We start from the raw sequence: 27,882 nt of genomic DNA, 5'->3' as shown, positions 1-27,882 counted from the left end.
AATTGGATGACTCTTACAGTTGCAATCAAAATTAAAGCCACAAGTGACAATAAGACAGGGTCCTATGGTTACGACGCTTAAGACTGACAGACACGGGGAGACTGACCAGACAGTGACCAGACTGACTCACTCTCTCTCACACACATGCTCTCTCTCCCTCTCTCTCTCTCTCTCAATCTCTCCGTCTCTCCCCCTCTCGCAATCTCTGTTTCTCTCTCACTCTCTCTGCCATCCATCTAATGACCAGCTAAGGTTTGCAGCTGGTTCTCACTGGATTCAGTATGGTATGACAGCACCATCTACTCTGTATTGAGGACATTTTGTCACACATTTACCACTGCAACAATAGGGCACCCTATTGGTGAAAAATGATACTTACACACCACCCCAGAACTTCTTAGCCACCCTGCCCTCAGGTAATTCCCCCTGTAACAACTGCATTAATTGCAATGCCATGATTAAGGGTGACTGCTTCTTACACCCACACACAGGTAAAAAGCTCAAGGTTAGGGGTCGCATCTCATGCAGGACTAAATATGTGGTGTATCTTTTGAAATGTCCTTGTGGATTCTGTTATGTGGGTTAAACCAAGAGAGAGCTAAGAACAAGAATCACTGAACATAAGAGCAACATCAGAAACCATGAGGAAAAGTCACCTATAGCCAATCATTTTAATGACACAGTTCATGAAGTTTGTAGGCTGAGGTTCCAGGGTATAGAACTAGTGAACCCTATGAGAAGGGGAGGGGTCAGAGATTGCCTACTCTTGCAGAGAGAGGCGTTTTGGATCCACACACACAGTGCATCCTAGAGGCCTGAATGAAGAACTGATGCTAGGATGTTTCCTATAAAGAGCATTCTTGATATTGTCGAATGACAGATTTATTTGTTTTTGTGTTGATATTTATTGTAAAAGTGTTAATGATGTTATGATGTTGATGTTTATTGTGAAATTGCAACAGTGAATGTAATTATTACCGCAAGTCAATTGATGGGAATGTCTATATATATGTCATTTCCGCAGACGGCTTACGCTGACGAAGGACGTAGGTCCGAAACGCGTCCGTTTTTGACTGCTGCTGCTATATGCATTAAAAAGTATTAACCTTATTCGAGAGTGCGGATCTTTCCTTTTTTTTACGAATAAAAATTAGGCTTATGCACTGCAGGGCAATATTCCGCAACAAAAAAATATCCTTTCTGTTTTACAGTCCAACATACAATATAATATTATAAAATATAAAAGATAACTTCAAGTAAAAGGAATAGTGCAATTCAATTAACGTAGTTAAGTTCAGGTCGCATAACATAGCAGTGAGAGTAACGTAGCTAGCTATGTAGAATGTTTTATTTAAGTTCAGCAAATTAACTGAATTGAGAAATACTTGAAGTTGAAGAGAAATACTTTCCTTGTTTTATTTAAGTTCAGCATGGTCACTGACTGAATTGAGAAATATTGGAAGTTAAGTTCATGACTGTTATACTTGAGAGGTTGAATGTCAAGTTCAGCATGCCATTAATAAATTTGACTTTTTTTTGTCTTAGACTTGCGTGTGCTATTGCAATATAAAACGACATAATATTATGCCCTTTATTCTGCTATATTCCGCTTTCTTAGCACACATCGGACTGGAGTAGATCCTAAAATCCATCTTTGTAGAAAATCCATTGAGAATTGAGAATCGATTCTGGAATCGAGAATCGTTGGAATTGAGAATCGATTCTGGAATCGGATCGTGACCCCAGGAATCAGAATGGGATCGGATCATGGCTTAGTGGAATCGGAGCACCCCTAGTGGCCAATCATCTTCCTCCAGTGACCATTAGGCATGCCCTGGTACCACTCTACCAAGTTTTGAAAAAATCAGCATAGCGGTTAGGCCAAAACAGGAGATGAGCTCTAGTGCCCCCATTTGGTTTTATCGGGCCCATAATCGACAATTAGCCTCCCTTTATGGTTCTTGATATGCATATAAAGTTTTGTCCAACCGTTCAGAACTTATACACCCTCATTTGAAAAGCCATGCCCTCTGCAATATTCATTGGCTCATAGTGGCTTTTCAAATAAACTTTTCAGTTTTGCCGAGATTGAACTGTAGACATTAGTTGGTCCATGTAACGTTTATCAGTTTAATTTTATCAATGACATGAGTAAATAGAATAGTACATAATTGGTTGAAATATTTCAATTTAGCTTTTTTTAATACCTGATGTTAAATAGAAATGTGACTTTGGACTAGTTTTTTCAATTGTCGATTTTTGTATACGCTCCTTTGAAAAATTAAAATATTGACGCAGATCAGAAAAAAAGGAAATGCTCCAGTTTTTGCCTCATCTGGAGGGAGGAGGGGAGGGAACTCTGCTGCACGTCATCAAATATCACAGTGGAATCAACCAATCACAACGCAGCTTACTTCTGGCACTATTTTCAGTTTATTTATGTCTGCGTTCCCCTTACTCAGCTAATGTTACATTGAGCTAGCATAAGATATAATCCATCTTTGCCCAGTACATCAATATACTATGCATATACAACGTTTTGTGGTGTTCTCTCCAACCCCTCAGAAATGATACCCCTTTATGTGAAAAGCCACGTCCTCTGTAATCTTCATTGGCTTGTAGTGGCTAATTTATTCACCTTTTCAAACTTTTGCCAAGATGGAACTCAAGATATTGGTCCCTAGATTATGTCTACTGAGTTTCATGCAGATTGGTGAGACTTCCTAGGAGGAGAGAGATTTTAAGAATTTTTCAAAAAATTTAAATGTCAGAAAATCTATATAACCGTAAGTTATCGGTTCTTGAGGCAAATTTGTTCCACATGAGGAGAGGCAAATGTGTTTTAGCCATGTTTTCGCATTTAGGCTTTTGCCTGTAGCCAATTACTGTAGCTTCATCTTTCTCCAGTGACCATTAGGCATGCCCTGGTATCACTGTAACAAGTTAAGTCCTAAATGAGTTGAGTTGATTGGACCTTTGGAAGCACCCGGACAGTCAAATGGGACACTTCCCATTGAAATTCAGTGGTGCAACTTGGTTCCTGGGGGTATCGGCATGCCCCACGACGATCTAAAGTTGATTGGACCTTGGAGAGTACCAGAACCAGAGTTTGGGCCTTTTTGCTAGGTCTTAGCAGGTCCAAAACAAGACAGGTCTTCTCAGCGTGGGTGTGGCAACAACATACTACACAATCAGAGTGAACAAACACACTTTTTCCCCCAAAGACATGGAGAGTTTATTGTTTCGCAACCTGGGACATCTCTTTATGTGAAATCTGGGGTCTCTGGGAACCATTTCGCATCAAAGAACCCAACATGGCAGAGATATTCCTATTTGGACGGATTCGGACCAAGAGAACCAAACCAGAACTCAAAAGAACCATTTGTCATCAAAGAGCCCTAAATGGCAGAAAGGTCCCCATTCGACCATCAATCAGATAAATAATCATATCGACACCCTTTTTAGCATAATGATTCCCAAATGTTAAACGTTTGATAAAATTGAATTGAAATGATTCCCATTCATACACAGAAACTGCAAAGGATCCCCAACTGCACACAGGTTCAAAGGATAACCAATGTCAATAAGGTCCCCATTTGTTCACATCTTCTAACATTAGATGAGATGAAAAAGCCATCCAACTACCTGGCTTGACTCCCCTGCCCCACCCTGGTCACCTACCTAGACCCCCCCCTCCCCCAACCGCCACCCTGGTCATGAGTCGCCTCCCCAGTGGAAGAAGACCACGGGTGCACCCACGGTGCGCAAATGGACAAAAATTGACACCCAAGTGGCGCGCTTCCAAAGTGGCGCTTCCCCAAAACACTTGGGACCACTTCTCCTAAAATTGTCTTGCTATTGTGAAGGGGTCCATTATAAGAGATAAGGGTACCACAGGGCTACCATGACAACTTGACTAACATGACAACAGCCAGTTTGCATGGGATGGGCCTGTATTGTCTCCTTAGCTGATTGGTGGAAATGAAAGGAATGGATAAAAGACCCTCCCTGTTCTTTCTGTGCATATTATCCAAAATTTCACTGCATTATAATGTGTGAAGCTGACTGTGCATGTGTGTGTAGCTGCATTACCTCCCGTGCTGTCTTTCTGATTTGTTGGCTGAGTGGGCTTTTACTGCAGCCCTTTATGTTCTACTGCCCAAACAGCCATTTAAAACGCTCACAGACACGCAGCACATTTAGCAGGCAGTGCTGGTTTCCATGACTACAAACCTTTGCCCATATATGGCCTTGCAGAGCCCATATATCTCCCCCACTCTCTCTCTTCTATTTGATAAATCTTATCTGAATCAAATACCTGAGCAGAGAGATCTAGTTATTTATCTAGATATGTTCCCAGAGAAGGAAATACATTGAGAAATCTGTTTTCCTTGTCTGTCTTTCAGCCTGAGAACCTGTTGTTGGCCAGCAAGATGAAGGGAGCAGCAGTGAAGCTAGCCGACTTTGGCCTGGCCATAGAAGTGCAGGGAGACCAACAGGCCTGGTTTGGTAGGAGAGTACACACAAACGCTTATCACTCACTCACTCACACGCACACACAAACACACACACCTTCACACAGTGACAAAAAAGGGTTATGATGGCAAGAATTATAACTCGGGATTCAGTAGCAGTGGTACAAACACACATATTAACCCATCAGAATTAAAGGTATCCTCAACCTTCTGTCTTTTTGTATTTGTCAGGTTTCGCAGGTACCCCTGGCTACCTGTCCCCAGAGGTCCTCAGGAAGGACCCTTATGGCAAGCCTGTGGACATCTGGGCCTGTGGTGAGTCCAAACCTGAACCTTAGATTAACTGCTCATACATAAGAACAAGGCAAGTATAAAGAAGGAAGCCTCAGATATGTCACACACGTGGCCAGTGATGGAATTTCCCTGAGGTTTCTGCGCCTCCACATATGGGGGATGACCTGCTAAGTACACAATAGTATTCTATGTTAGGCTATTAATTTAGACCTGGCTACAAAACTAGAGTGGAATTATGAGGCACTATTTACAAACTGCATTGAATTGGATATAATTATGATTGATCACTACATGTATCACATCACAATTAGAAAGGGTGCTCAGAGAGCACATGCCTCTGCCCATGAATGTATTTTGTTGGTGTAACCGAGTTGAAATGGATGAACTCACTCAGTATAAATATCGCCCACTTGCACCATCAAAGAGTAAGGTTTTCGGTGGTGTAACTGGAAGTGGTATGTATGTCCATCAGAGTCTAGTGCTCCAACAACTAGATCAATATTTTCTTTTACATGCATGCATATAAGATAATATTGTTTGTGAAAACAGCAACTAAATGAAGCTGATATCTATCTAAAGCCGAATTGAATCTTCATTTTAAGCTAGCCAGCTAGCCAATGACGCTAGCTAGTGGTCCGTTTAGCTAGCCATGGCACATGTAACATTAACTAGATCGTAAAAACACAGCAGAGATGATTTTATAAGGTAGTGCAGTTTAGTGTGTATCGGGCTGTAACAATGCAACGCAAACTTTCTTTCACTTTCAAATAGATGTTCTACATTTGTTTTGTACCACGATAAACTATAGGGCTGATGGTAGCCTACCAAAATGAATCAAAAACTCGAAATGGCTTAACCATTGTTGGCTGTTTCTACCAAATAGCCTAGTCCACAAGAATGTTAGCCTGATATCAGACAGAATGTCAGTTAACGTTGAGATCTCAGTGGAGTGGGTGGATTTTAATGTCAGGACCCAGGCTACAAGGCTACAAGGATGTCTCGCAAGCGCACTGCTGCCCGCTTGAACTCCTGCATGTTCGTACTGTTTCATAATATTGCGCCCCATCCTCCATGTGAATCTAATGGCAGACCTGCTTTTCTGTTGTGCAGTGTGAAAGCGCACTTAGCGCAGCATGCTTTCCCAAGTGTATGAGTTAAGAAATTCTACAGGAATAGTAAAATAATGCATTTCACTTTAACTAATCATGCTACACTTTAGATTGAGTCACCTAAAATCATAATATTTAATCACTATAACTAGTGTGCTGCAGGTTTCAGTGAGACCAACAACAGGAGCAAAAGAGACACCAGCACCTGAAAAGCTAAAATAAAAATGCTTCCCATTGACTGTGACAAATCCCTATACTAATGCTAAAATCCACTGTAAATCCACATTCAATCTGATTTCTTGTATGTAGCTAAAGGTGTGCCCCAGGGATCGGTGTTTGGTCCTGTCTTTTTCGCCATCTATATTAATGATATTGGGTCTGTCCCAATCTCCGCTTCGCGTCGTGCCTAACAACGCCCCCTAGCTGTTATAAAATCACTATAACACACGGCCTCTCGTGGTTTATTGCTTAAGTTTACATTTTCTGAGTGTAAGGCTGCCCTCTTCTTTTGGATGTTACCTGCAAGTGAGAAGAGTCTCTCACATGGCACAGAGGTTGCAGGAGTAGCCAGATATTTGCGAGGCAGAGAAGAAAGCTTTCCATAGGCTCCTGCGTGAGTTGCCCACCACTCCAGTGGACACTCATCCATTCTGATGCTGGGCTCAGATTTATAGTGGTGTAGAGCTCCAGACAGCTCCTTTTCCTCATCTGAGTCAGAGTATGAAACCAGCAGGAGGAGGCTCCTTTTCTTCTTTGCTGGCTCGTCTTCTGTAGAGGGTTGTGGAGAAGCTCTGTCGGGTTCTGGTTCTTATGGCAGTGGAGCTATCCAGAACATGTTTAGCATTTAAGTGATACATTAGGCTAGAGTTGCTCCGGTGATATGAAGATTATTTTTCATAAATGTTGCATACGATCAAGTTCTTATTAACTGTCCCGTCTTGGCTTTTTTTCTAAGTAAACTTTCCGTTCAGTGGTCCAAGCAACGCTTGACTAACCTTCATGTTTCATCCTCCATAGTTTGTATCTAGGCGACGCAGTGTGACGTACCACATACAACGTAGCCAACGGGTCATTCAAAGGGCCAAATTTGTATGCTTCCATGATGTTAATCAAGCGGCAATTGCGCAATAGCCTACCGCTGGGCGAAATTGATCAATACGATTAATTTGCGTTAATTTTTTTAAGGTGTTAATTTTTGGTGTAATTAATTAATATAATTAATGCATTAAATTGTCCCCTCATTTTTACTATTTATTTCCTTTTCATAGGAAACCACATACACATTTACAATTTGATTACCACCAGACGATACAGCTACACACGCACTATCCTTCACACAAATGTTGTTCCTTCTTATGACATTGTGTAGGGGTAACATGTATAGACTGAGAAGTAGGGGCCCTAGAATTGATCCTTGTGGAACCCCACATGCCATCTTGGTGTGTTTGTGCATGGCTGTAAGCCAGCACACCTAAGATGGTGTTCGTCCGGTTATCACTCACTATACTCCTGTTTTGAAATTATACCTTCAGTATAGGTGTCTCAGTAATTACCCATTATATATTAGGCTATATTTTGCATGCATTTCCCAGGTAAATGTTTAGTAATTGGGGGATTATATGAAAGGAAGGATTAACGCACAAATGTTCAGAGTAAGTTAATTTAACAATATAAATCCATAAGCCTAGGTCCAATGAGCCTAGGATATGGACAATAAACTACCGGTGGAATGGTGGTGGAGCAATAGTGCGAGCATTTCGGATTACTAGTGGGCCGCTGTCCCTGACGCTAATAATCCGCCAGAGGTCCGCTTGTCATTCAATGTGCAAATGGCCAGGAACCCGCCAGCGAATTCCGCCGGAGGTCCACCAGCTCGTCCACCGGGGACCCGCTGTAGGTCCGCTAGCCTTGTTTTATATTCCGCCGGATGTCCGCCAACTCATCCATCGGGGACCCGCTGTAGGTCAGCTAGCCTTATGTTATCTGGGTTTATCCCTTACCTTTGTCCAGAAACAGAAGTTGAACCCTAACCCTTAAAAAAAAAAAGAGTTCAAATGAAATATAACTCCCCCTTTTCTTCTTTGTCTCTCAGGTGTTATTCTGTATATCCTTTTAGTGGGGTATCCTCCATTCTGGGATGAAGATCAGCACAAACTCTACCAGCAGATCAAAGCAGGAGCTTACGATGTTAGTGTTTATGTGTGCGTGTGTGTGTGGGGGGGGCTTCTGGCTGGGCAGCTTGTGAATGTTTAATAGTGTCCAATTCAAAGCTGTGCTGGAGGTATTGATCCTATCAGGTCCTCCCTGACGCATTGCAGAGGGGGGGGGGGGGTGTCTGAGTGAATGGAGGAGCATTCTCCTGTCTTTGTCTCTGTGGTAATCAAGTTACTTTGCACTTCACAAAGAATGAGACCCAGACTGCATGACTGACTACTGCTATCTTAAAGACTGATATTGTTGTAATAAATCAGCGTGTATAGTTCAGATTACTAATATACTTTATACACACCTCTCTCTTTGTCTCTGTCTCCATCCCTCCCTAGTTCCCATCTCCCGAGTGGGACACAGTCACCCCTGAGGCTAAGAACCTGATCAACCAAATGTTGACCATTAACCCAGCCAAGAGAATCACTTCTGACCAGGCCCTCAAACACCCATGGGTCTGCGTAAGTACACACCCCACACACATACACACACACACACACACACACACACACACAGACTCTCCTTTTTTTATTCACACTTGTGATAGAGAGATCATATCAAATAAACCATAAGAGTAAATTACCTTTTATTTTATGCTCAAAATGCAGAAAAGTATATTATTTAATAATTAATAATAATGCATTGGCACAAACCACAATCAGTTCACAAATGTCTTTTTTCCAAAGGAAAATCAAGAATCAGAAATATTTACACTCCTGTTATTATCATTACTTTGTGGTTCCTCCTTTGGGCATTAGAACAGCAGGTTGTCACCTTCTGTATGAGTTAGAAGGTTCTGGAACTTAGGAGGGAATCCTCAACCATTCCTCAATGCAGAACTGTTCTAGTTCCTTCAGATTCTTGGGTTGACGTCTACAGACTTCTTTTTCAAGGGGTGTAGCTGCTTCTATACGTGACGTGGGTCCATCCGTGTGTGTGTGTCTGTGTCCGTTCATAATATGAGATTTAGACCAATCCGGAGGCACCAATACTGTGGCACACAAGCAACTTTTTATGTTACAGCCTTATTCCAAAATTGATTAAATTCTTTCTTTTTTTCAAAATTATACAAATAATACCCTATAATGACATTGAAAAAAGTTTATTAAAAATAAAACACTCAAATATCACATGTGCATGTGTATTCACACCCTTTACTCAATACTTTGTTAAAGCACCTTTGGCAGCAATTACAGCCTCAAGTCTTCTTAAGTATGATGCTACAAGCTTGGCACATCTATTTTTGGGCAGTTTCTCCCAATTCTTCTTTGCAGATCCTCAGGCTGGATGGGGAGCGTTGGTGCACAGCCATTGTCAGATCTCTCCAGAGATGCTCAATGGGGTTCAAGTCTGGGCTCTGGCTGGGCCACTCAAGTACATTCACAGACTTGTCTCGAAGCCACTCCTTTGTTATCTTGGCTGTGTGCTTAGGGTTGTTGTCCTGTTGGAAGGTGAACCCTCACCCAGTCTGAGATCCAGAGTACTCTGGAGCAGATTTTCATCAATGATCTCAGTGTACATTGCTGCATTCATCTTTCCTGACTAGACTCCCAGTTCCTGCCGCTGAAAAACATCCCTACAGCATGATGCTGTCACCACCATGCTTCACTGTAGGGATGGTATTGGCCAGGTGATGAGCGGTGTCTGGTTCCCTCCAGACAAGACACTTGGCATTTAAGCCAAAGAGTTGAATCTTGGTTTCATCAGACCAGATAATTTTGTTTCTCATGGTCTGAGAGTGCTTTAGTTGCCTTCTAGCAAACTCCAAGCAGGCTGTCATGTGCCTTTTACTGAGGAGTGGCTTCCGCCTGGCCACTCTACCGTAAAGGCCTAATTGGTGGAGTGCTACAGAGATGGTTGTCCTTCTGGAAGGTTCTCCCATCTCCACAGAAGAAAGTGGAGCTCTATCAGAGTGACCATTGGGTTCTTGGTCACCTGTCTGACCTCTCCCTCCCCGATTACTCAGTTTGGCTGGACGGCCAGCTTTAGGAAGAGTCCTGGTGGCTCCAAACTTCTTCCATTTACGAATGATGGAGACTACTGTGCTTGTTGGGACCTTCAATGCAGTTTTTTTTACCCTTCCACATGTCTGTGCCTCGATACAATCCTGTCTTGGAGGTTTACAAACAATTAATTTGACCTCATGGCTTGGTTTGTGCTCTGAAATGCACTGTCAACTGTGAGACCTTGTGTGCCTTTCCAAATTATGTCCAATCAATTGAATTTACCGCAGGCGGACTCCAATCAAGTTGTAGAAACTTCTCAAGAATGATCAGTGGAAACAGGATCCAACTGAGCTCAATTTTGAGTGTCATAGCAAAGGGAGTGAATATGTATGTACATGTGATATTTTATAATACATTTGCAAAAAAAAATCTCAAACTTTTTTATACTTTGTCATTATGGGGTATTGTGTGTAGATTTTTGAGGAGAAAAAAAAAGAAGAATTTATTCAAATTTGGAATAAGGCTGTACCATAACAAAATGTGGAAAAAGTGAAGGAATATGAAAACTTTACGGATGGACTGTAAATGTCACGGCATATTTACTATATAGGAATTCTGGGAACCATTTGAACATTTTGAGATATAGCCGTGTAGCTTAACCCTCTTGGCGCTTGATTAAAAAAAAACTATATATATATATATTTTGACATCTAAATTTCAAAAGAGTGTGGCTTGAAAGTGGTTAGAGATAGAGACTCACTGTAAGTAAGACAAATGTGGAGAATGACCCAACGTTAACAAGGGCCCCCGGCCCTGCGGATGCAAAGGAAGCCCAAATCATTAAAGGTCCACCGCCTTGTTTCACCGTAGGCATTCGGTGCTTTTCAACATTACTTGCATTCTTTGGACACCCAACATAACACAGATGTGCATGTCCAAAGAGCTATATTTTTGTTTGTTTTGGTTCCAATTAGGGAGGTGCGCAGCAACTATTTTCACTGACGTGTACACGGTAGTTTTGTAACCGACTATACGACTAGTCTAATGTCCCCAACTGTCCCCAAAACAGTAGTTCAGCCTGTGTTTACAGCCTATTACTTAGCTGCTTATTACTTACAGGGCTCTAAGCTAACATGTTTAATCTCAAAAAAAGACAACCAACCTCCATTGCCTGAAATGCAGGAAAGAATGAGACAGGGAGACATGATATCTTTTAGGGATGCTCCGATCTGATTTTTTTGGGCCAATACCGATCACCGATTATTTTCCTCAGGATCGGCCGATACCGATACGATTTATAAAAAAACACCCACAAAAAAACACTTCTCTTAGAATGGTCTTACCCATATTATTGTATCGATAAGATGACACTGTCTTTGCTTGCATATTTTTAGATTAAGGTTGCCCATTATTATCACTTATTCGCCTTATTCACCTGGCAGCCATATTGGTCAGTCTGGAATGCGGATGCGGAAGTGCCCGTTGACTTCAATGTTAAAAGTGCGCTGTAAAAACACCACTTCAAGAACCGAAATAGTCAAAATAACAGGCTGAATACACTATCGGGGTATTAGAGGGGGGGTTACAAACTCATCATTACCAGACTCCGATTTTTTTTCACTGCCGTTGTTTTCGCATTTGGAAATACATGGAGGCAGGGCTGAAAATTAACACCCGCCAATAAATACCCCCCCGCGGGTAAAATTTCCATTTGGCGACTAAATTTCGGAGGCTATCCGCCACGCTGGCGGGTAAATGTTTGTACCAATAGAGTCATGTAATAAATTATGCGTGCGATGTCGCCACATCCATGCCATAGACCGGCGTTCTGTTTGTTGTGTGTTGCACTTAAATCCCCCACTGCACCAAATAAAGTTTCAGTCACATGACTGTTGCGGGGCCTCGCGCACTACGAGAGACTGGTGACGGGAGGCTACTCGCGCACAGAAAATCATTCCCATTTACCTCAGAGGACGCACGCTACTACAGTCGACACCTACAGTAGATGTGTACCATCCCACTGAGCAAAGACACGTCTAAAAGACGTCTTTTAGATGTCTTTTTTGTCTTTTTCGGACGTCCAAAGACATCCAATTAGGAGCCAGAATGAAAGTTTTTTTAGTCGTTCAGATATTTAACCTGTTCTGCACGTCCAGAGACGTCTTAGAGGGGTCCAAGACAGTCGTTTGAATATTGAGGGGTCCAGCAGACGTACAAATGGGGTTCTGGACCGACGGACGTTATTAAGACATGATCTGAACGTCTCCCTGACGTTGTGTGTTTGCTGGGATCCTGTCTCTGGGCTTCCATAGCATACCAAGCCACTGTTTCTCAGAAGGGATGTCTTTGATCGCTTGTCATGTAGCTTATAAGGTCTGAAGACGGTACTGGTTCCTCCTTGACTGACTTCACTGGTCATCCAGCTCAGGTTTAACTTTACATGATGACAGGCTGTGAATATGTTACAGTATATGCATTTTGTTCATAAACACAAAGACCATGAGGTTAAGGCTTGGATCATTTATATCTCATATTTGTGTAGGGTTAGGTAGTTATGGATAATTCTACACTGTGGAAGTGAATGGAAATGAATAATTTAATTTCTATGAATTGCAATGTTTCTAGGCATCGAATTAAACTAATTTATTTGAAATTTTACTTTGGCCTCTTCCTTAAGCATGTATTCAACATAATACTATTATCTGAATGAAAAGTACTGAAACAGATGTATAATGTGACAAAAAAAAAGCAATTTATTATTTTGGCCGGTAAACAATATACTTGGCCGGTGGATTTTTTCATCTACCAGTCCCCTTGGCAGGTGAGCCAAAAAGTTAATTTTCAGCCCTGCATGGAGGTGAATGAGCCATAGTAAGCCATCAGCTGCATTCAATCCGATGTATTTCCAAACGCGAAAACAATGGCAGTGAAAAACTATCGGAGTCTGGTAATGATGAGTTTGTAACCCCGATAGTGTATTCAGCCTGTTATTTTGACTACTTTGGTTCTTGAAATGGTGTTTTTACAGTGAACTTTTAACATTGAAGGCAACGGGCACTTCCGCATCCACACCCCTCATTATGTCAGACTGACCAATATGGCAGCTGAGGTGAATAAGGCGAATTAACTGATGAATAGGCCCTCCAAATATTATTCTGTGATTCAGTAGACTTCATACTTCAGTAAACAGTATACCATTTGGACCAATGCCAAGTGAGTAAAAAAATAAAAAAAAAGTTGTGTTTTCCGTTACTTTTATTTTGGAATTCCTTGAAAGAAAGCTACCGGACATAAGTTTCGTTTCTGCTTGAGGGGCAACTAGTAGTGTCCTCTATCCTAATTTTAAACCGCAAAAATATCCAAACTACAGCTGATCAGAGATTTTGTTAACAAGTGATTAGCAGCAGCAGCTTTGGAGATATTTGGGCTGTATGAAAAAACGCTGTATGAGGAGATCCTGGGAGAAAACTTGTGCAATTGGAATGGATTTGGACGCTGTTGACATGACGTTATTCAATTGGAGATAAAGCAACGTTACATCCAACAACAGGATCTGTATTTATACCCTCGTCTGCTGTGGTTAGTCACTATTTCACGTTCTGAATTGACCCACCACTCTATAACATTTAGCTTGTAGCATCCACGTTTGTACTTATATCTATGCCAAGCTAACCAGTTAGTATTATCCAATAAGGTTTATTCTAGCCTGAACATCAAATGCAGTCACATCAAACGAATTCCTCTCTCTCCTTGGTAACACTTTGCCGGGCAAAATACGATGAATGGGCTTCATTTGATTCATTTTGTTAACGTTACTGGCAGGGGCATTCGGCTGCACAGTCGTTTTTGAGTGAGGGCAGCTGAGCTGTTATCGCGCGTCGGAGAGTTCTGCGCGTTGCAGGGTGCAGTCGTGGGACTGCGAGTGAAATAGTTGAAAACAGTACTCGCACAGTGTCTCCTAAATTATGTTTTCTGATCGCACAAAACTATTTTTAGTCACAAATGCGAGTAAAATGGTCGCACCTTAGAGCCCTGACTTATGGCCGTTTCAGACAAGGAGCGATATCCGCGCATTGTAATTCATTTTCAATGAGAAAGGCGAGCGGACAATTTGGGAGCCGCGGACAATCTGGGGCGGAGCGGCAAGCGGGCGCGACCCCGTGAAATTGTCGCGCGTGTGCTCGTTTTGTGCACACGCCCGTCCGCGACGAGCTGAATTGTAGTCAGCTTTCCCCGCTGCGCGCAGGACGCACGCGTCCCCCGCTGATCCGAACGAGAACGCAGGCGGAATATCGCTCCCCGTCTGAAACGGCCTTTAGGGTGGGTTAACCGTTCAGGTAGAGGGGTGGTGGTGGGGGGTCTGACCAGGGGGTGTCTTCAGTGTCAGTCTTGACCAGGGGGTGTCTTCAGTGTCAGTCTTGACCAGGGGGTGTCTTCAGTGTCAGTCTACTTCAGCTGTTGACTGTTGAGCTTATGGACCCTTTCAAGAAAAGAAGCTGTTGTGGAACCTCTCCTTCGCGGTCCTGATGCTCAGCCACCTTCCGTCTCTCCGGCGAGATGGTGCGAACAGGTGGTAGCTGGGGTGGTTGGTGTCTTTTGTAATGGAGATGGATTTCCTGCGGCAGCGTTGGCTGTAAAGATCCTTGATGCCTGGGAGCTCCACACAGATGTCTTCAAACTCATCATTACTAGACTCCAATTGTACTTCACTGCTGTTGTTTTCGCGTTTGGAAATGCATGGAAGTGAATGCGGTTGACAGCTAACTGGCTCATTCACTACCATGTATTTCCAAACGCAAAACTATGGCAGTGAAAAACAATTGGAGTCTAGTAATGATGAGTTTATATTTTCCTAATAGTGTATTCAGCCTGTTATTTTGACTTTTTTGGTTCTTGAAGTGGTGTTTTAATAGTGAACTTTAAACATTGGAGTCAACGGGCACTTCCGCATCTGTACCACCAATTACGTCAGACTGACCAATATGGCCAGCTGAAGGCAAGGCAAGTTTATTTACATAGCACATTTCAGCCACAGGGCAATTCAAGTTGCTTTACATGAGACATTAAAAGCATTAAAACAAAAAGCAAGACATTATAGACATTTAAAACAAAAAGCAGGACAAATTAAAAGCATTAAAACAAAAAGCAAGACATTATAGACATTTAAAACAAAAAGCAGGACAAATAGAATACAGGAATAAAGGTTACAGTACAATATTCAGATAAACATAACTCCTCTTAGAAAGCAGTGGCAAAAAGAAAAGTCTTCAGGCTTGTTTTAAAAGAACCAAGAGTTGCAGCAGACCTGCAGGCCAAATTGAGGCAAATTCATTGCAGGCCCTGGTGGATAGAAGTTCAGAGGCTACTGACACAGGGGGGTTTGTCAGCCTATCGACAGTGGCAAACAAGGCACGCGCATTGTTATGGTTTTTGGTGATGATGTCAGAGAAGAAGGTCTGCCGTGCGTTTCTCAGCTCCAGATTATAAATGCGAAGTCTCTCTTTATAGATGTCATAATGAACATGGAGATTTGTTTTTCTCCACCTGCGTTCAGATTTTCGACACTCTTTTTTCTATTCTGACCAGCATGGCGTTTCTCCATGGAGATCTTCTCTTACCAGAGACCACTTTCACCTTAGTGGGCGCAACGGCGTCAATAATGTTTGTAATTTTAACATTGCAATTATCTACAAGCTTGTTGACTGAGGCCATAGAGAGGGCAGATGTAGACGAGAAAGCCTGAGTAAATATCTCACTGGTGTTTTCAGTGATGTGCCGTTTTGAGAACCTGATTGAGAATTTGTGTGCATGGAGATAGTACTCTCAACGAAAACACAGGAATGATCAGAGGGCGCAACATCAGACACCTGAACCTTAGAAATATTCAGACCTTTGGTGATGATTAAGTCCAGAGTGTGCCCCTTGTTGTGTGTGGGCTCCGTCACATGCTGAGTCAGTCCATAGTTGTCAAGGACACAACCTAGCTCTTAAGTCCCTCTGCCCTGAGGGTTGTCAACATGGATGTTAAAATCCCCAACAATAGCCACACAGTCAAAGTCAATGCAGACAGTAGACAACAGTTCAGCAAAGTCATCAAAGAAGTTTGGACAGTATTTGGGTGGCCTGTAGATGTGGCTTGAGAAGAGGAATTCAACTGAAGAGCCACATATTCAAAGGAACCAAAATTTCCATAACACATCTGCTTACATTGGAGGGAGTTATTAAACAAGATGGCTACTCCACCTCCTTTCTTATGTACTCTAGCCTCGCTCATAAAGCTGAAGTTGGGAGGAGTTGACTCAATAAGAACAGCTGCACTGTTACCTTGGTCTAGCCAAGTTTCAGTTAAAAACATAAAATCAAGATTGTTGTTGGTAATAAAATCATTGATTAAAAATGTCTTTCCTGCTAAAGATCTGATATTTAATAAAGCTAAGTTTAGTGTGCTGAGGGTATTATCTGCACATTTCTCTGTGATAGTTTGTGGCTGACGTGGAATAGATACTAAATTTGATACATTTCTAGAGCCGGTTGAGTGTTTCCTGTTACTTAGCAGATTCACCATTGTTTCTCTATTACCTATCAAGACAGGAATTAAGGAGGATACCTTCACGTTGGGTCCTGGCTTGTCCTGGAAGGGGTCATGAGTGCCATTAGCCTTGTAGCCTTGACCCAGTACATATCAGTTAGAGCTTGCTGTATTTTGTAAACAAGTAACTGAAAGTGCTGTGCCTTTATCAGGCTGGGCCCGGTGTTTCTCATGGGAGTTGGGGGAAGAGAAAATGGAAGTATTGCAGGGGGTAAGGGCGGTTGGGAGCACGTAATACAGCACGTGAAGGTGCTTGCTGGTGGGTGCCGGTGAGAGGAAGCGAGTGAGAGACTCCCCCTCTTGGGGGGGTGGAGGGGGTGGATCCTCGCTGGTGAGTGCTAGTGGGAGGGGGGGAGTAAGAGACTCCCCCTCTTGGGGGGGTGGAGGGGGTGGATCCTCGCTGGTGAGTGCTAGTGGGAGGGGGGGAGTGAGAGACTTCCCCTCTTGGGGGGGGTGGAGGGGGTGGATCCTCACTGGTGAGTGCTAGTGGGAGGGGGGCAGTGAGAGACTTCCCCTCTTGGAGGGGGTGGATCCTCGCTGGTGAGTGCTAGTGGGAGGGGGGGAGTGAGAGACTTCCCCTCTTGGGGGGGGTGGAGGGGGTGGATCCTCGCTGGTGAGTGCTAGTGGGAGGGGGGGAGTGAGAGACTTCCCCTCTTGGAGGGGGTGGATCCTCGCTGGTGAGTGCTAGTGGGAGGGGGGGAGTGAGAGACTTCCCCTCTTGGGGGGGGTGGAGGGGGTGGATCCTCGCTGGTGAGTGCTAGTGGGAGGGGGGGAGTGAGAGACTTCCCCTCTTGGAGGGGGTGGATCCTCGCTGGTGAGTGCTAGTGGGAGGGGGGGAGTGAGAGACTTCCCCTCTTGGGGGGGGTGGAGGGGGTGGATCCTCGCTGGTGAGTGCTAGTGGGAGGGGGGGAGTGAGAGACTTCCCCTCTTGCAGTAACTCATCAATTTGGCTGAGCTTCAGTGTGGCAGCTTTGATGAGGCCCTTGATTGGTGAGCGTGGTGGAGGAGGGGAGGGGCATCGTTGGGTAGTTGTCGGTGGGGGGTGGTGTGAAGATTCTTCTTCCTGGCGCGGGTGTCTCCCATAATCAGAGCTTTGTTGAAGCGGCAGCTCTTCAAGGTTTCTGCCATGTTGTGATATGTCTTCCTTCTGTTTTGGTATTTCTTGTCTCTTGTCCTTGACCATGGCAGAGGGAGAAGATGGATGACGCAGAGAATAGAACAGATTGGAGATAAACAGTTTTACTCCTGACCTGTTAAGGCAGAGTCCATTTCTCTGAAAAAGATGGTATCGTTCCCAAAAAAATTGAAAATTGTCAATGTAGCGCACTGAGTGAGTGGTAGAGGCAGTTGAGAGCCATGTGTTCAGTGCCAACAGTCTGCTGAATCTCTCAACCCCTCTTCTGACTGGTGGTAGAGGCCCGCTGATAAACACCTCCGCTTTCAGAGAACTGACTGTGTTCAACAGATCAATAAAGTCTCGTTTAAGAACTTCCGACGGCTGTTGCGCAACTGTTGCGCAACGTCATTTGTCCCCACGTGCACAATGATGTTTTTCACAGTTGGATGTGTAACCCCGATATGCAAGATTTTTTTCTGTCATATCAGCAACCATATCCTTGGGAAAGCAGAGTATTTTGGTGCTTTCACTGCACATGCTTCTCACATCTTTTACAGTAAAGTCACCCACAATCAGAGTTTGAGGCCCAGTCGGTAGCTTTCCCTGTAGCCTTTTACTTTCTGATTTACTCTCAGTCCTTACCCTGCTGTGTGAAGAAGAGATGTGATCCAGTCCGTCATCAGACGGAGATGCAGGATCCTGCAGCAGTGGGGCAAATTTGTTCTCCAGTTGTATGGTTGATTGTCGGCGAGATCTGTTTCTGGTTCTCCCTTTTGCGGCTGTCCACGGCGGTGTCCTTCTAGGGACAGGGGTTGAAGAGGCACTCTGCCTGGATGATAATGCAGGCCAGTCAATCTCATAGTTCTCCGGGCACAGGTCTCTGCCTTGTTCTCCCATTTCCCTGGGAGGTGATTTTCTCTTAGGCTTTGCACCAAGAGAGTTCCAGGGAGGGCTTGTAGGTTTAGTGCCCAGTACACAACTCTCCTGTTTCTTGGTAGTCTCCTTGGTGCTAATTAGCGGTGTGTTAGCATGCTCTTGTCTGGTACTGTTTTGAATCCATGGTAAGGTGGTGTCGTTCCCAGTTAGTCCATTGACTTCCACACTCATCTCTAACCGGTTAATTTTGGTTCCAGCACTGTAATCTTCTGCAGAAGTTTGTGGAAGTCATCTGCAGTGAAAGGGGGCATCTTGCTGCCATGCTCACACTATCGTAAAAACGTTGAAATATGGCAAGTAAATCTTAAAAAAATAATATTAGAGTCCCCGTGATTTAAAGTATCCAGGAGCCACTGCTCACAGTTTCTTATGGAAGAAAAGCAACAATATCAGCAGAAAAATGCAGAAAATGCAAACAAAGGCGAGAGCAAGCAGCAGAAGCGTCTGCACTGTCTGAAAGCAGGAAGCAGTGTGAAGTGAATAAAGCGAATGGCTTGCCTCGTGAGACCATCCAGATCTCACAAGCTCACATTCTGTTTCTCTCCGCAGATCAGTCAATCAGCGTTCTATAAGGAAATACTAATAGCTACGCTGGGTGGGTTTAGGTGTGATGACAGTAATGAGCAGTTGAAGTTAGCTTGTGAAAGACTGATGGTTCATCCAATCACCTGCCAAGTATTTTTTTAAGTGCCTGCCCTTTTCCAAACAGTTTCCAACGGAGAGTTCCCAGATGGTTATGCAAAGCAAACCATCTGATGCGTCAGGTTACACAATGGCGACAATGCTAACTTAAAGCCTACAAAATGACAACATCACCTCACCACTCTATAGGGAGTGGGACAGTAAGAATGTGCATTCTCCTGGAAGCAGCATACTGGAACTATGTAGTGACTTTAATGCTTTTCTGTTCTCTTTCAGCAACGCTCTACTGTGGCGTCCATGATGCACAGACAGGAGACTGTGGAATGCCTGCGCAAGTTCAATGCCCGCAGAAAACTCAAGGTACTTATCTAACCCATTTGATATCTCTATACCTCATCTCCCTCCTTGTTTTCTCTCCTTTATTCCTCCTTCTCTTCACACAATGTCCCTCCGCCTTTATACATTTACTCATTATCCTTTTTTCCATCCTCCTCTGTCAGTAGGCCTTTCCCTCTTGCACTGCAATCCCAGTCTCTCTATATTAATCTTTTCCTTCTCTCTCTTCTTTGTTTCTAGGGAGCGATCCTCACCACTATGCTGGTTTCGAGAAACTTCTCAGGTGGGTGTGGCCATCCCTCCCTTCCCACTACATTTAGCAAGGAAGGAGTAGAGGAGAGATTGGGAAAGACAGAGAGCCCTCCTCTCCATCTTTCCCCTCTCCTCCCCTTCTTCCCTCCCCCCCTTCCCATTGCTGTTGGAAACCATATACAGGTTTTGAGGCCAAGAAGACGGTGTGTGCGTGCGTGTATGTGTGTATATGTTATCAAACCATGGAGAATATGCCAACAGAGTGGAACAGGAGTGAAAATGTGGCATTTACTGTAAACTGCTAGTATGTGCATTCTATTAGTCTTTTATGTCATCGGTTCTGTGCATGTTTAGTTTGTTCTGATGTGAGGGGTAAACGTCCCTTGTTCTAACATCTCTGTACTTGTGTCTCTCTCTTTCTGCTGGCTCTCTCTCTCTCGAGTGTGCGTGCGTGTGTGTGTGGAGAGAGATGAAGCGTTGGGAATCACACAATTCTATTCAGGGTTAATTTAAGGTTCACATAGCAAATGGTTTGTCATGTTACAGTAGTGTGCGCTTGTAAGGTTCCACCTGATATCTACTGTGTTTCTATGCTGTTTTAGAGGTTCTAGGAGTCAAGCCTTGTCTTCAGCCTCAAAGAAAAGGTCTCAGTGTCTTATAACCCTGGAACCAGAGGGTGCATATCTATGTTCTGTCTCAGTTTTGTTACACCTGATTCAACTCATTATCTCAGCACTTTGTTAGTGGATGATTAGTTGAACCAGGTGTAGGTGGAACTTGAGGGGCAGGGTTGAGTCACATTGCACTAGTAAAATAAGCCAGCCTTATTTGCCTAGCCCCTCCCAACTGTAGCATTTCTATCCAATAGTGGGCCGGCAGCATACCAACTCTGCTGCTGCCTCCTCCACTGCCTCGCTGGCTCAGGAAGGTATGTCCCAGAGACACGCCCACCCACTTCCTCTACACACAAAGCTACTTCCTGCCAAGAGAGACACTCCGGTCTGGTCTTCCTTCTGCATGATGCCTATGCAAGCTACCCTTAAGGATAAATATCTCAGTGATGCACAACACACTACTGTATATTCATGAACACAGATACACTTAAAGGACATGATACTTCAAATTCCCACTAACTCATATCACTGAATACTAATTGTGTTGTGTATATTACAGTATATACAGTAGCATTCATATATAGACTTTAACCTCTCGAGACAATTAGATCCTCCACATTATAATATCGTACTCATTAGTTTTCTCTAGACCCATTACTCTTAAGTGCTCCTCCATACCCCACCACCCCACCTCCCTACTCAGGGCTGTGGGGGTGGGGTGGCCCAGGGGAGTGGCGGGGCGTGTATCTGGGGTGACTGACTGCAGGGGCCGGCAGGAGCTGGGTTGGCTTGCTGCCATCGTCAGACCTGGGGTGGTGGGGCAGAGGCGGCAAAGGGTAGGTAAGAGGGGCGGGGGAGGCTAGAGTGAGATGAAGAAGGATTGAATAGACACCGGAGACCTGGATGGACAGTATATTACTTGGGAGCCACATTTGTAAACATGAAGTGATACTATGACATCACAGTCCCCTTTCTATGTCTCATTCTAAGCTCTGGGGAGGGTGGTCAAAGGTCTGCGATCCCAGAAGTGGTACAGTACAAGGGTTTGAACTGTACAGAAGGCTCAGATGGGAATAAGCAATGTAGAGCAGTCAGGATTATCACTCTCCACTTGACAGGGAATCCTGCCAGCTCTACAGTGTACATAGCTACAGTAGGTCTTCTTCATACAATGTTGTGCTGGATAAAACTTGTCAGGGAACCTTTATTGACAGGATTTAAGACACTTCAAAAATCCCTACTCCTCCAACAGAAATGTTGTAACTAATTTAGCAGTTACTCCTGAATACAGAAACAAGGTTTGAACATTACACATCTCTTCCTTCTACCAGTATTGTAGCTGTTTGGATGTGAGACAAAGTGGTAGTTCTGCTAAGAGCAGCCTATACCTGCAAAAACCAGATGAGCTAATAGAGGGATTAACAGGGGCGGGAGCTGTTATCCTCTCCACCTGAGTGTGTGATTGGTGCTCTTTGATTCTGTATGGCGATAATTGACATGACTGTACGATAGAGCCCTCCAATCATAGGATTCTTCTCTGTGACCGGACCAATCGCCTGCCAGTAAGTGCTGAAGACTGATGCCATCATCGCTCTAAATAAGGCAGATCAGCCCGTCTTGTCCTCCAGCTCTGATTGGCTTAGCTCTATCATGATGTCACAGGTAGCTTTCTCCCTTTCCAATGCCAGCCCCCTCTCTACCTGACTGTGGCTTACGCAGAGACGTTGCAGTTTGCTCATGATAGTGTTTCTGATCCAGTGACATCAGAACCACACAGTTTGAAAGAAGAGTGTAATGACATGACAAAGGGTGTGTTGCCTTGCCTCTTGCATGTGTTTTTACCCTTAACTGCCAAGGTGCACCTTCAAATACTCTCTCAATGTACTTCCTGTCCTTGGAGAAATCCCAGATCTGGTGTGGCCCGACAAATGACTGCTACTGTATGTTGTAGATGCTCTGCATTTACCTATCCTGGCATGGCAGATCTGAAATCACGTCAGATCAGAGATTATCACAAGGAGAGAAGGAGTATTGGAACTGCCATGCGTGTTCCATCCACCCCATCGACTGCTGGGTAGGAGTGATAGGGTGCGATGGCAAGGATAAGGAAAACACCCAATTGGGTCCCAGCACCATACCTTTGATTTATGAAGAAAGCTATGCATAGAGATAGCTGTAGTTTTGGATGTTGCATGTCTGAGCCGAGGGGGATCATTCATACCTACACAGACAGACCATCAACAGCATGAACACCTCCCCACCCCTCCTCTTCTGATATTTTCATAATGAGCCCTCTCTTCCAATCTTTCTTTTTCTTGTTCTCTCCTCTTGTTAATGGAAGGTAAGAAACAGTAAAAGTTTTTTGAGTGGGGTGCATGTGTCCATATGCCAGAGTGAATGCCTGCGTGTGTTTGTAGAGATACCAACAGACTAAGTCCTAAGCGTTAGAGCTTTCAACTGACTTGAACCTCTAAAGGAAATCGATAATTTACATTAACTTGGATCCCCGTTGGGAGCCTAGTGGCAGTATGGATTAGACCATCACTCAGCATTAGATCTGTAAGAGCCTGCTTGCCAGGAAGTAGTCTGAGTGTTCACATACCCAGACAGCTCTTAGTGAATCATCAAATGTTCTGAATGCACCACCATCCACCGCGTCAAATTCCTCATATTATGTGTAAATGTACTTGGCAAGTGATTCTGAATGCATTGCAAGACAGGGGAGTTGTAACTGCTGTTAAGCGGAAGATCAGTCATATACTGTATTGTACCATATATACTCTAGACCATTGGTCCACAACCACCGGGCCGCGGACCGGTACCAGGCCTCGGCACAGGTGCTACCGGGCCTCGGAAAGTATAGCCAAATTTTTTTTTTTAAACTAAATAATTAATACATTTATTACATTGAACTGCATTCAGTGTGTTGGTCATTTTTTCGCCAGTAACCACTATCTGTGAACCCCACAACAATTTACAGATTTTGAACTTCAGACCCGGAAGTTCCAAATAAAGGAGCACTTCCGAGTTGATCTTGAGCTAGCCACGTTTATATCAGTGTGTTGTTAGGCCTACTTAAACTTATTATTAGGCCTATAATAATAATAATAATAATAAAAGGCTAATATGTGTTGACACCAAAATAATATGCATGTAATGTGTTTAAATCAGTGTGCTGTTAGACCTACGTAAACTTCAAAAAATGAAAAAGCGACTACACTACAAGGTAGTCTTATAGGCTCAGAAAAAAAAAACACGTTTTAGGCTACCCCCCGGGCCTCGGAAAATTTGGCTATATGAAACCAGTCCTCGGTGCAAAAAAAGGTTGGGGACCCCTGCTCTAGACTATAGGTAAGATAGAAGGCATTGTAATCAGTGTTAATTTTTGACAGCAAATTTTGATTTAGTTTTGAGTCTTGACTAAATTGCATCATATCAAATCATATTTTAGTCATCTGAATTGTTTTAGTCTAGTTTTTATTGACTAAATACCATTAAGATTTGGGTTTGAATGGGATTAGTTAAAGTGTAATGCATTATTTCATAATTTTTCTAGAATTTCAAAATTCATATACTCCTGGAGGAAACGTCTATTAGACTGATGGACAAAGCTACTGAATTACATTTCTATGCGCTCTCCTTGCCTGGGTTCGAGTTCTTTCAGCATGAGCCACAACTTTCACAGAAATCTCAGCACATTTTCATCTAGTTTTTATTTGTTGATGAAAATGTCAATAGACTTAGTCATAAATTATTTGTTTTTATTTAGTTACCATCGTGACGATAACTAAATAAAGGTCGTTGACGAATAATGTTCGTCATAGTTTTTGTCTGAAATTAACACTGAATGTTAAATGAAGTCATATGCGTTGGTAGTTTTAGCTTATCCTAAAGTCTGTTTTGTGAGTGACTGTGATGACTGTCTGGTGTGATTAATGATGTGGGAACCATAGAAATAGAATTATGTTCATTCTATTTCCATGGTGTGTGAACTACATTTAATGGAAGTGAGATTACTGGAGATGGAATGGGTCTTTTTGGAGGAGTTGATGCTAACAGTATTCTTATGCACTCAGTCTTCCCCTTTGTCTGTCTTTTACAGCATGCAAAAGCTTACTTAACAAGAAGTCAGATGCTGCCAAGGTAAGGTTGTCTTGCTGCTCTCTTTCTCTCTCTTTAGCAGAAGGTACTTCTGTCTTCAGTAACTACACTATATCTATATGGACAAAAGTATTGGGCCACCTACACATTACTACAGGAGCTTTTATGACATCCCACTCTAAATTCATAGGCATTCATATGGAGTTGGCCTCCCCTTTTAGCTTTAACAGCTTCCATTCTTCTGGGAATGCTTTATACAATATTTTGGAGTGTCTCCTCCCTTCATCCAGAAGAGCATTTGTGAGGTCAGACTCTGATGTTGGACAAGAGGGCCTAGCTCGCAATGTCCGTTTTAGTTCATCTCAAAGGTGTTCGATGGGGCTGAGGTCAGGGGTCTGCGGGCCAGTCAAGTTCTTCCACACCAACCTCACCCAGCCATGTCTTTATGGACCTTGCTTTGTGCACTGGGGCACAGTCATGCTGGAACAGAAAAGGGCCTTCCTCAAACTGTTACCACAAAGTTGGAAGCATGGAATTGTCCAAAATGTCTTGGTTAAGCTGAAGCATTAACATTTCCCTTCACTGGAACTAAGGGGCCTAGGCCAACCCCAGAAAAACAACCCCAGACCATTATCCCTCCTCCACCAAACTTTATAGTTGGCACAATGCAGTCAGGCAGGTAACGTTCCTCCTGGCATTCGCCAAACCCAGACTCATCCAGTGGCTATTGCTCCTATAAGCCAGGGTAAGCCTGCTTGATTTAATCAGGTTCGAGAGCGCTAACTTGAGAAAGCAAGTGCCAGTGCCAAATGGCAGTCTAGTGTGTTGTGTAGTGTTGCTGACTGCCCTGTTATTTGTTCTGGATTTGTCAGTTTAAATATTGTATTCTTAATTTAGGTTTGTGACAGTATTGCTCTCCTCTTCGTGCGTCAACTGTCCCTTCGTGACTCCTGTTATTATTTCCAAGTTGATAACTATTAACTAGGCTATATCCATTAAGATATGCCTACTATAGGCTATAGCTCAAACTCGTAAATCACCTGTTTGACTTTTATAATGTGAATTGAACACAGCATTACAGTGTAGGCCTATTCCTAGAGTTTTCTTTTCCAAAAGCCTCCGGATCTGCCTAATACACTAGAACGCAGCCCCGGATTTCTAGTGCCAAAACGTGGCTCCGGTCGTATGCAAAGGCCTCCGGGTTTGAGGGAGGTTCGTTTTGGCTGGGGTAACTGCTCAAGGGCCCTTCTGGTGCCTAGAAACCTCATGTCAGGGCATGCAAAAAATGTGTGCACGGTGCACGCGTGCTTTGCTGGCTCTGGCATACCCGTTGCCAGGACCCACCAGACGCCACTGGACTCATCCATCAGACTACCAGATAGAGAAGTGTGATTCATCACTCCACAGAACACGTTTCCACTGCTCCAGATTCCAGTGGCGGCGTGCTTTACACCAGTCCACCCAACGCCTGGCATTGCGCTTGGTGATGTAAGGCTTGCATGCAGCTGCTCAGCCATGGAAACCCATGTCATTTAGCTGCCTGGCGCAGTTTTTGTGCTGATGTTAATGCCAGAGGAGGTTTCAGTCAGCAGAGGGTTGCCGATTTTTGCGCACTATGCGCTTCAGTACTTGGCGACCACGCTCTGTGCCACTTCATGGCTGAGTTGCTGTGGTTCCTAAACACTTCCACTTTTCAATAATACCACTTACAGTTGATTGTGGAATATCTAGGAGGGAAGAAATTTCTCGAACTGACTTGTTGCAACGGTGGCATCCTATTACAGTACCGCGCTGGAATTCTTGAGCTCTTTAGAACGACCCATTCTTTCACAAATGTTTGTAGAGGCAGAGTGCATGGCTAGGTGCTTGATTGTATACACCTGTGGCAATGGAACTGAATGAAACACTTGGATTCAATGATTAAGAGGTGTGTCCCAATACTTTTGTTTATATAGTGTATTTATGTATTAGCAATGCAGTGGTTTTGAAAGCGCATTTAGGCAGAAATATTTAAAAAGTTTAAGATTTTTTATTTAAGACTTTTATATATAGCCTAATTTGTATTATTGTTTTTTGTATCAAATGTTTAGTGTGGCGGCAAGGATCTTGCCGTGGCGGTGCGCAATGTATCTGTAGTTAACTGACTTCACTTCTCTACTGTGGTTTATTTCTCTCTGTCTTAGTTGCTCTCTTTTTCAAACACTATTTCCCTGCTATGTCCTCTACCTCTCTTTCCCGGGGTTACTCTGCTGTGTTAAATGATGGAGTTATAGAGAGGTAGTGAAGCAGTAAAGAGAGGATCTGAGGGCTGTTCTCCTGCTCTCTGGCTCATTTACCCTGATAGAGCAACAGCCTGTGAGAGCGACATGATCGCTGTGTGCTTCTCAGTGTATGACTAGCGTGTGTGTGTGTGTGTGTCTGCCTCAGCCTCAGACCAACAACAGTAAGAACAGTATAGTGAGCGCCATCAATGCCCTGAAAGAAAGCAACATGGCGGTCAACTCTCAGATGGTAGGACTCTGCCTGTGTTCCCCTCCTAGCCATCTCCTGTCAGTGTGTTGAGTCCTGGTTTGGTAGTTTTGGTGTTTAATCCATCATTGCCCTCTCATCACACAGGTTTCTCATTCTAACAACCCCTCCTAGCTCCCTAGTCCCCCTCCTAGCCTCCTAACCACCCCTTAGCATCCTAGTCCCAGTCCTAGCATTCTAACTACTCCCTAGTATCCGAGCATATCTCCTATTATCCTAACCAGCCCTAGCATCCTAACCTCCTCCTTCCTAGAATCCTAACCTTACCTTGCCTAGCAACGCAAGAATGTACTGTAACCTTCTCTCCACTCCTACCATCCTAACGTCCCCCCATCCTGACCATATTCCCTGCATCTTAATGCCGTTCCTAGTATTTTGGTGTCCATGTCATTTGTGTACTTTGATGTGCTTAAGTGAGTCTGTGTGTCCATGTGTGTGTCTAACTGTGCTCTCCTCTCTCCTCCTCCTCAGGAATCTCAGAGCACAGTGGTGCACAACCCCCCTGATGGCATCAAGGTGAGTGAGTGTGTTATATAATAACCACTTGAAGAGCCACTCACTCCGTAAAAAAAAAAATATATATATATACTAATAAAAAAAATATATATATATATACATTTCATCCGTCTGTCTCTTATTCCAGGGTTCCACAGAGAGTAATAACACGAACGATGAGGAGGATATGAAAGGTACTCACTCTTTCTCTTCCTATCCTTTTAGCCCTCTTTCATTTGTTC

General features: G+C 43.6%; 1 protein-coding gene across 4 annotated transcripts in view; it reads left to right on the top strand.

Moving 5' to 3' along the window:
• LOC311324247 (calcium/calmodulin-dependent protein kinase type II subunit gamma-like) overlaps positions 1–27,882 on the top strand; it is a 53,418-nt gene that overhangs the window by 16,086 nt on the left and 9,450 nt on the right. For all 4 annotated transcript variants that reach the window (XM_084456670.1, XM_084456668.1, XM_084456669.1 and 1 more), the window contains exons 7-16: positions 4,407–4,509; positions 4,707–4,790; positions 7,971–8,065; positions 8,422–8,544; positions 19,590–19,673; positions 19,890–19,932; positions 20,770–20,829; positions 24,618–24,658; positions 27,617–27,661; positions 27,789–27,834. In XM_084456670.1, the coding sequence (XP_084312796.1) occupies positions 4,407–4,509; positions 4,707–4,790; positions 7,971–8,065; positions 8,422–8,544; positions 19,590–19,673; positions 19,890–19,932; positions 20,770–20,829; positions 24,618–24,658; positions 27,617–27,661; positions 27,789–27,834 (724 nt within the window). The remainder of the gene's footprint in view (positions 1–4,406; positions 4,510–4,706; positions 4,791–7,970; positions 8,066–8,421; positions 8,545–19,589; positions 19,674–19,889; positions 19,933–20,769; positions 20,830–24,617; positions 24,659–27,616; positions 27,662–27,788; positions 27,835–27,882) is intronic.

The sequence above is a fragment of the Borostomias antarcticus genome, assembly GCF_949987555.1.
Source record: "Borostomias antarcticus genome assembly, chromosome: 22".
NCBI classification, from domain to species: Eukaryota; Metazoa; Chordata; class Actinopteri; order Stomiiformes; family Stomiidae; genus Borostomias; species Borostomias antarcticus.
This window is presented reverse-complemented; position numbering and strand designations above follow the sequence as displayed.